The sequence below is a fragment of the Tasmannia lanceolata genome, unplaced genomic scaffold, assembly GCF_043159265.1.
Source record: "Tasmannia lanceolata isolate RefF3 unplaced genomic scaffold, GAP_Taslan_0.1 ptg000026l, whole genome shotgun sequence".
NCBI classification, from domain to species: domain Eukaryota; kingdom Viridiplantae; phylum Streptophyta; class Magnoliopsida; order Canellales; family Winteraceae; genus Tasmannia; species Tasmannia lanceolata.
In genome coordinates this window covers 6,654,038-6,664,149 of record NW_027518703.1, presented here as the reverse complement: position 1 = coordinate 6,664,149, position 10,112 = coordinate 6,654,038, and the positions used below count along the sequence as shown (strand labels likewise).

The window sequence follows — 10,112 nt, the reverse complement described above, 5'->3', positions numbered from 1 at the left end:
TCCAAAATTGATTATAGGCCCTGCTTGTTTTGGATTTTAAGAACCGAACGTGTGAGTCCAAAAATGATTGTTGGACTCAAATTTACGTTTAATTTTGATAGAATAATCACTTTTGGACTCACAATTGATTCTTCAAAACCAAAACAGACAAGCATTGTTTTGGATTTTAAGAACCAAATCAGTTTTGGATTCACAATTGATCAAAATCCAAAACAAACATGGCCGAAACGTTACCAAGAATTGGTTTTGGAATCAAAATCAATCTCAAAATCCAAAACAAACGACACCAAATGAATATCAGCAATCTAATGAGATGTGGACCCACGACGTTGATAATGAGATCTTCATATGATTATGTGGGCACACAAACTAGGCAATTTCTCTCTGTTCTAGTGGTTTAGGAAACTTCTATGCTATTGCTACCGTTGGTGAGAGCCGAAGGGGCCACCTGAAGTGAGTGGGAGCCACACTTATCGTCCCGATGAAGGCACTACAATTGGTATGGCCCACTGCAGTTTCTAATAAAACTTAGGGGGATGATAAATTTGCACACCTGTAAAGGAGGGTATCTGGTCGACTTTAACGCTTTTCTAACATTAAAGGGTGTGAATTTATTATTTCCCTAAGGCCCGTTTGGATACCTCAGATTTTGTATTTGGATTTGGAATTGAGTTTTCAGTACAAAATGAATAGATCTGGCAGATCATATTGAGGGAGACAGAGAAGGAAGAGGGTAATTCCTGTAGCAGGGGAGAGGTTGAGGAGCCAAGAGGGTTAAGGAAACTCCCAGATCAGTGGATTTCCAATTTCTTATTTCCACATCTTATTTGGAAATCTGACTTTTTTCACAGTCAGTCGCTGAATTGGAAATTCGAGGATTTGATCGGGATCCAAATGTCAATGCAAAAATGGCTGCAGATGTGAGAATTCCAAATCAAAATCTTCTCGGCATCCAAACGGGCCCTAAAATTGACCAGCTCATGGGCGTCCCAAACCTCTGTCTAAGAAGATTAGGCCAATGGAGGATCGCCTAACATAATGGGTCCCACCTCTGACTGATCTCAACAGTTAACTAATAGACATTGCTTTGGATCCCCTTTGTCCTAAAAAAAATCAAGTCAATCATCTTATTGCAATGTCAAATAATGTGTATTTTTTGTTGTTGGCACAGACAGTTCACTTTTAATGAACAGCATTACATATTATTGGATGTTAGGATTGCATGATTGCTGTGATTTTTGGGACATAGGAGATCTACAGCAAGGACCATCAGGTGAATGATTCAGATAAAGGTAGGGTCCACTAGGTGGTAGTAAGCGCACCTAATTGTATTACAATGAGGTCGCACCCTACAGAAGCATTCTTCCAACATGAAAAGCTTCACATGATCTTAGCATAATCTAGATGCTTCACCAATGGTCAAAACCATTGCATTAGAGGCTGATTACGCCAATCAGACAATCCCAACCATTCCATCAGAGGCCTCCAAATGGGCTGTTAATAAACAGACTTGCGCAACTAAACCTCCATCAAATGCTCCAAACAGTTGGCCTGCAAATGATTAAGGGTTTTCAATATGATTGAATTTTATGTCTTGGTCCTAGAGGCACTCCAACATCGTAATTTCATTTAAACATAATCAATATCTAACTTCAATAGCACAAGCTAGGCTCTAATGCCACTTTGATAAGAAAATTAGCCCTTTTCCCGTATATTTGTTTATTGAAATTGATAGACCAAGCCAATCTAAGATCACAGACAACAATGTCATGAGAGAAAAATAGGAAAAGGGTTCAAAGTGAACGTACTGATATTTGGAGAACCTTTCAAGATGAAGGGAAAATCAGAGCAAATTTCATTCACTAAGGCCACGTTTGGCAACCGTGAAAAATTAATCTATTGAATAATTAGGTGCTCAAGTGTACGAGGCGGGCGGAGGAGGGAGAGCATAACACATGAGTTAGTGGGAGTGGAGAGAGCTTCAACAATCCCTTAAAAATAGTGAAGTTTTCCTTTCTTTTTGGAGCTTCTCATGCTCCCCCCTCACTCTCTTCCCTCTCTTGCCTATCTCACACAAGTCGCAGCACAAATATTACATGGAAGATTTTTTCAAGGTTTCCAAACATGGCCTAAGGCTCCGTTTCTTTTTAAAACTAAACACCAAGCTAAAGATGAAATGTAGGGATGTTGGCTAGGACAACTTTAATCGGAGTGACTCTGACTCCACGAGAGACGAGATTTCTCTTCCACGTTGATAATATTCTCTCCAACCTTTCCACTATCAGATCCCAGGGTTTCTTTTTGGGACGACCAAATCCTAAGCAGCGACCCAAATAAGTGGTATGGAATTCTTATAAAGTGCATCCCAATCCCAATAGGCCTGCCATTCTACTTTTCTCTTCCTCTTCAATTGCATTCCTAAAAGCTTGGATTTTTTGAAGTTCGATCTTTGCACATAAACACCTCGATGTAAAATAGGCATGAAACAAAATTTACGCCTATTTTCACTTAAAATTGGTGTAAATTTTTTTTCACGCCCATCTTATGTTGAAAGAGACAGAGCTTAAGCAAAGAATCAAGGGTAAAATACAATTTTCTTTTCAAGCTAACAAGGAGCTTGTGATCTTCAAGCTCACATAAGAGAGAGAAGCCCACTGATTTTAAAAATTAAAAAGAAAAAACCCACATGGGAATGATATTTGAGTAGACAAAGAATCCACCCAAGAATTCTTTGCCTGCCTATAAATGGAAACTAGGAAAAGGGAAACAGAATCTAATACTTAATTTCTAACTCATTTTCCTTTTAAGGCCAAAGGCTAGAAAAGCACTTCAGAGGAACTTTCTAACAAGAGGTTGGAACTAAATATCTAGGTTTAGTTGGAATGTTGGCCAGATTACCTTCCCTTCCTTAAGATTTATGACATCCACACTTACAGATCGTATCAATATCAATACGATATAACTAGAAGTGTTGTTTTCAGGCCTTTTTAGCCATTTATTTTTAACCATAAGGCCCATCATAGCCCCATTCATATTAGTATTGTTCATGGTTCAAGCAGACTAGAAACTATATTACACGTAAAATACATGGATTTGATTTGGGGACTTCTTACCAAAGGGAATTTGTTCTGGTAGATGTCTTGCATTTTGTCGGTGATTGGTTAGTACCGTAAAACTTTTAATGGACTTGCATAGCACATGTTTTGGCTTCTGTAAAACTGAATTGTAAAGAATTATTGTTTTATTATAATAAAGAGTAATCCAGATCTTTACGTAGACGGTTAGTGATCAATAAGGTTTTGAGCCGGGAACATCTTAGCTGCTTGTGTTCATGTTGGAAGGGGTATGGTAATAGGTTAACAATATGTCTGGGCCCAATGTAAGCCCAATAAGATAGATGGGCTTACTTGAAGAACACGATTCCATAATGGGTAGACTCTAGGCTTTCTGTTAGTTATTATAGATATGAGATTGGTCCTTGCTCTCACCTACAAGGTTGTTATTACTCCCAATTAGAATACACATAATGAAGCGTGGAGAGAGTAGAAGACCGCCTCATAATGTTCTTCGTTTCGCAGAGGATCGGAATCATCCTAGGATCAAGAAATCATCTTTTCCAAAGGATCAAAATCCATGGATAGAGGTATTTATCGTCGATCTCTGCTTGTCTTTAATTTTTTGAATTGTATGCTTATGGTTTTGATGACCCAACCTTAGTTATACTAGTGCTACACTCCCAACTAGGGTATTATGTGAGTAGTAATGAAATCAGTCTTCTAATTTTTGAGGAGAACTCAGATACGTTAATGAAATGTACGACTTTGATATATAATCAGCAAAGGTAATGATGATTGAATTGGACAATTTCTTCAATAAATTTGGGGTCTGGACACCCATGCGCGGCCAATTGAGTCGACTCACCGGTGAGTCCCAAACTGATAAAAAGCCTACATTTGATACAAACATAGATGCTATACTATCCTAAAAGTGTTTCTTTCTAGCACGCTTGAGATCCGAGTGCTTGAGATCCGACTATGTCATACCAATGATAGCTTAACGTAAGAGTCAACAATGCATTCGTTTATAGTCTCCATGGTCATCAGTGAAAAATGTCCCCAGCTGTAAATTCATACATTTAGTCTCCATGATCATCAGTGGAAAATGTCCCCAGCTGTAAATCCATACCGGATTCCATTAACTTTTATCCAACTCGGGTAACTTTCTTTAAGATGTCATCTTGCATCTTCTTTCTTAAGCTCCTCTAAGTCCTTTGTTCGCTTGGCCTCGGCATAAATGTTCGACGTAAGAACATATATATGTGCCATGGTGCATAGGCTCCAATTCTAGTATCTTCCTAGTAGCAAATTAACCCAACTTCCATGGATTCCGGTGGCATCCGGCCAGTAGAGCACCCCAGATACAGACATCAACTTCCAACTTTAAGCTCTATAAATTAAGTTGCTTCTTCAAAGTTTTAACAATCAGTGATGCCCAAGAAGACCAATCAAGCGGAAACACATACAGGAAGAACATTTAGAAATGTAATGGAATTGGGTTTGATGGATTTTCCGCCAATAGATTGCATTTGTTTGAAGATATGGAGAGCCTCTCTCCCAATTCCAAGCATGGCCAGACCGGAAATCAATGCAGCCCATCCATTGATATTGTGGGGCCAGTTGTAAGAGATGGGCGGGAAAGGGAGACTTGAGAGGGTGGGTATAAGGGGAGCATGAAAAGCTCCTAAAAACAGGGAAAAAACCTAATTTTAAGGCAATGTGCGGCAATCGTGATTTTGTTTTCATGATAAATTTAGTTTCTCAAGTGGTGAGAGAGGGGTAATACGTGTGGGAGGAGACATTTGAGAGGGCACAAATAAGTAGAGATTTAGAAGTTGCTAAAAAACAAGGTAAAAATCAATCATATTTTGAGAGAATTTTTTTTTTTTCCCTTGTTTTTCAGGTCTTTGTCACTCTCTACTCATTCGTGCCCTCTCGAATCGAGCAGACATTTGAGAGGGCACAAATGAGTAGAGATTGAGAAATGGCTAAAAAACAAGGAAAAAATCAATCATATTTTTAGTCAACTTTTAAGAGGCTAGCCTTGGTGCAAAGGTAAGGTTGCTCCATTATGACCTGCTGGTCACGGGATCGAGTCACGGAAACAGCCTCTTTGCAAAGCAAGGTAAGGCTGCGTACGTCTAGCCCTCCCCAGACCCCGGAATGGCGGGAGCCTCGTGCACTGGGCCGCCCTTTTTTTTATATTCAATATTTTCAGTGAACTTTTTTGTTTCATTGTTTTTCAGGCTTTTTTCATCCTCTACTCATTCTTGCCCTCTCAAACCTCTCCTTTTCCCACCTGCCCTGCTCCTTCTTCATCACTTTAGTGATTAAATTTATAATGAAAAAAAAAATATGGTTGCCAAACAAGGGCCACGTAGTTAATCATCATTCGCCATTTTTTAGGGATTTCTCATGCTCTCGCCTCTCATGCCCTCTCAAGTCTCTCCCTGCCCCTCCGCAGCCCATCTCTTCCAATTGTGCGGACTAATATTCTATGGGGTAATTTCTCTTGGGTGCCAAACATGCCCTTAATATGTTCTAAAATATGTATTTCAAAATGATATTTATTTTGTCTTATTAAATCATTTTTTGTAACAAAGTGCTCTTATTCTTAGCTTTATCCTTAGTGAAAATCTTTAGTCACATATGAATAATGAAAACTAAAGAGACTAAATAATCTTTAGTCACATATGAGTTTTTATGGAGAATAAATTTCTCTAAGGGTTGGGATGTAATGAAAACTAAAGAGACTTGAGAGGAAAACTTTCATAATGTGCATCGAGTCGAGTCACGGTTGTGTTTCTCCTTGACCACACTAATTTTGTTTATTTATTTTTATTTGACATAGTTTATTTTATGAGGAATGATAGATGCAGGGGCCCTCTTTATGCAAGGGCTAAAGAAGGGCTCTTGAATAGATCCACGCCATTAAGTGAAACCGAATTCAGTTTCTCAACCGATTATAAAAATGACACGGAGTTATTCAAGGGCCCTTCTCTGGCCCTTGAATGAAGAGGGCCCTTGCATCTATCATTCCTCTTATTTTATTCATCTTTTATTAGAAGTGATCGCAATTGCACATGCATATGTGATCGAAAAACTGATATTTGTGATCACAAATGATAATGTTTGAATCTCTATCAATTTTTGTTTGTGTTCGCTTTAACGAACAATCATTTTATTGAACATACACGTTTAAGTAAACAGTCATTTCTAAATGGACTTTTCAGCGAATTCATTAGTACATGGTTGTGAATTTTTTTCATCCAAGAAAATTCTCTTTTCGAAATCAAAAGCGAGAGTATTTACACAGTTTTTTCCTCTGCATTTCTCTCATTCTGTTCTCTAGATTCTAGGGGTGCAACTTGGGTCGGGCTCAACCCGAACCCAACGGGTTCAACCCGATTTTGACTCGGATTGGGTTGGCATTTTCTAGGGTTGGGAAAAGCCAACCCGATTTAATTTTGGGTTATGTTAGGGTCGAGGCATTGGTAATCCAACCCGACCCGACCCGACCCGAACCTGACCTCCGTCCTCTAATTTTGCAATGATTTTCTTAGAATTATTATTTTTTATTGTATTTTTATGTTTGGACCCAGATGAACCCAAACCCAACCCAACCCGACTCAACCCGAACCCGATTAGAAAACGGGTTGGGTTAGGGTTGACCATCCTCAACCCGAGGCTCGGGTTGGGTTGGGTTAGGGCTGAGGGAATGCTACCTCGGGTTGGGTTAGGGTTGGCCTCAACCCGACCCAACCCAACCTGAGTTGCATCCCTACTAGATTCTTTCAAGTAGTCGAGGCACACAAGGCATGCTCGCTAGCTAGTCCACTGGACAAGTCATCACCATACACATCTTCGACTCGTCGGAGTGGAGGCAATTTGTCATAAGGACGATGGGTTTTGATCCGAATCTCAACTGGGTAATTAGTCTAAATTATTTTTATTTTATTTACAAGATAGGATTGTTCATTTGATAGATTATCGATCCAATTTGGATTACAGGAACTGATTTCTTGTGGTATACTTTATATACATCATTAGAGTCCTAGCTGCTCGCAACCTAAAATTAGGCTTGTCTCGGAAACACCCCCTCTTTTAGGAACCATGGTCAAAATGTTTCAATATGCCACATACCTCAGCGCGTTGGCGAACTACGTGCGAGCTAGTTCCATGCACTCACACTTTTTGCACATATTCATCAAGAATGACAAAGAATTTGGCTAATTGCTGCTTTCAATTCCCTCTTCTTTAAGGTAACAATGAATTGTTAATGTTTTATACAGAAATATGAATATAAATTAATTTTTTTAAAGTTTAACTTATTTATGATTTTGCCTCCCACTTTTAAAGTGTATTTTTTCTCCTTTCCCTCTGATAGTTTTGTCCCACATTACGAAATCTGGCCATTAAAATTCCTTCAGTTCTTTATTTTTCTACTGATCCAACCGTAGGATGGCTCAATTGTTGGATCTCTAACCGTTTCGTAATTTAACATACCAATCATGTCTGTTTCAATTGAAACACATATCTATCATGTGTACATCTAGCCCCCCAGATCCCGCAATGGCGGGAGCCTCGTGCACTTGGCCGCTCTATTTATTTTTATCATGTGTTTCAATTTTCAAAATGCCTCATTCTAATGGTCGATTTTTTTTTTTCAAATATAAGAGACACCTTGGAAGGACGCTTTAACACAGACATTTTGACTATAAAAGGAGTTCACCTCAGACGCGAAAAATACGGTGCTCTTTACTTTCTTTTTCTTCTTTTTTTCTTTCATTGTTGGGCAATTAGAAGTGTTCCACTTATATGGTTCAAATCTCTCCAATTGTGTAGATTATGAAAAGGTCGGTACTGATTAGGCTGAGATTTGCTGCACCAGAGTTTTTTTTTCCATAGAGGCTCAAATTCACCTAAAGAGTGAACTTAGTCCGTACCTCATCTCACTGTATAGTAGATTTTTCATACAAACTATATATAATTTTGTTCGTTGGAAATAGATGTCCAAAATTAATTCATATTTTCTCATCATATTTCCTTAATGAGGAATGCTAGACTCACAGGCTCCCTTGCCAAAAAAATGGGTAGAGGGTGCCCCATTGGTTCGGTCAGGTTGAGCTTTTGCTAAAAAATTGAATTGGATCAACCCTTACCTGTTCCGATTTCAAGGTAGAAGCTCAACCCGAATTCCCAAAGCTCGACCTGAGTTGCATCCTGATTTCTTCTAAATAAAGGTCTGATCATGTCATTCCATATAGAAAGACTAGGGTTCTTAAATGGTTTTATTAACAGACAAATCCATTTACAAGAGCCCCCTAAACATCACATCAGGACCTCGAAGATCAGAGTCTGAGAGCAGATGAGACGGCAATTCCGGCCATATTAGCCCCCTTTGTCCCACATTCCGGCAATGGGACCCACGTCCAATCCCTCCTCATCATGTCATAAGAGAGCCAAATGAGGTCCCACAGACCCTTATAATTAGACAGCAAAACAATTCTAATTATCCCATCTCTCTCCTCTAAACAACCCATCATCACACCATAAGCCTTCTTAATCCTCTCCATCAATTTATTGGGAACCTTCGAGATAAAGTCCCACCCATTCCCATCTAAACTCAACCCCCATATTTCTATCCGAGTAAAAACCCTCTCATCCACACCCTCCGATCTAACCACCACCATGTTCCCATCACCGTACACGTGTAAGCGATCGGTCATATCACCCGTACAAAGACCGATCGCCAAACCCTCCTCCACGCCTCCGTCGAATCTAGGCCGGAAAATGGTGGGAGTGTCATTTCCCGGCCGGTAGAAAATTATGACACTCTCTCTCCTCCGATGGACCACGCTAAGGAAAACCTTATCCTTATCAGCGCCACGCTGCAAATTTCCTTCCCACTCTCTCGCCCCCATAGATCGCCACGTGTCCGTTTCTGAAAAGTACGCGAACAAAACCGGCCGGTTTTCGTGTAACTCGGCGAAATAAAAGCGGAAAGTGTCTGAACCGGGCGGACCGGAGACTAGTTTTAAACCGGATCTCCGCCACGATGAAGTGCCACGTGGCCCCAATGGACTCGCCGGGATTTTCCGGGCTACTCTCCTCGTCAGATTGACCGCGATCAGTTCCCGGCGATTGTTCGACGAGAAGAGAAAAAAATCGCCGGATGACGTCAGGAAGTAGAGATCTTCTCCCGGAGGAACGATTTCGTACAAGATTCCGGCAATCGGAATTTGAAACCAACGGCCGGATCGATCGTTGAAGCCGTGGAGAATTGAATCACGAGGTGATCGCTTCTTGTAGAGGAAGAGCCAGCTTTCGGAGATGGATCGAAGGTTGTAAAGATAACGGAAATCGTTAGAGATGACGGAAGCTAGGGGTTTTGAGACGGATTTTAGACGGAGAATTTCTGGCAGGGATAGACGGAAGAGGATCTCTTGGATGAGTTCCGACGGGAGGAGGTGAAATCCGATGGCATTTGATGGCCGATTCTGGTCGCCGTTCATAATTTCCGGCGGGAGAGTTTTGTCCGGGTATGTAATCTGTCTTCAGCTTCGCGGTTTTTATTTGAAGCGATTTTTGGATTTTAGTGAAACTTTTTTTATTGATTAGATAAGTGAGGGTAAGTCGTATAGCCTATCTTATGCTTTCTCTCCTATCGTTCTTTTTAAACTTTTTATTTTATTGGGAATTGCTAGCATCCATCGCAAAAGGCATTTCGTGGCTGGTCTGCATCGTGAATGGAGACAATAGCTTTTGTCTCCATTCACGATGTGGCTGATCTGATGTCCGATAGACCAGTAGTGAAAAGCCTTTTGCATGGACCCTAGCAAATCCCTTATTTATAATATTAAAAATTTAACTTTTGTAATGGCAATACTGCGCTCAAGAAATTACTTAATTCTTTAGGTCGCTATTAGGGCGCGTAACATTTCCGACATCAAGCCTTCGACATCCAGCATTAGTTTTCTTAAGCCAATCTTTAGCAAGCCGTAAGCGTGGTGTATAAGTATGTCTTGAATTCAAAATCACATAATTTTGTATTTG

The 10,112-nt window shown here is 40.1% G+C and overlaps 1 protein-coding gene across 1 annotated transcript; it reads right to left on the bottom strand.

Annotated features, from left to right (window-relative positions):
• Nucleotides 1–7,968: 7,968 nt before the first annotated feature.
• On the bottom strand, nucleotides 7,969–9,590 carry LOC143858779 (uncharacterized). The gene has a single exon (XM_077369495.1). It carries the CDS (start codon nucleotides 9,569–9,571, stop codon nucleotides 8,408–8,410), a length of 1,164 nt encoding a protein of 387 aa, XP_077225610.1. The 5' UTR covers nucleotides 9,572–9,590; the 3' UTR covers nucleotides 7,969–8,407.
• Between the last annotated feature and the right edge of the window lie 522 nt (nucleotides 9,591–10,112).

Bases quoted from the DNA above. Each gene is read 5' to 3' on its own strand.
- LOC143858779 (XM_077369495.1), bottom strand. From the start codon at position 9,571: ATGAACGGCGACCAGAATCGGCCATCAAATGCCATCGGATTTCACCTC.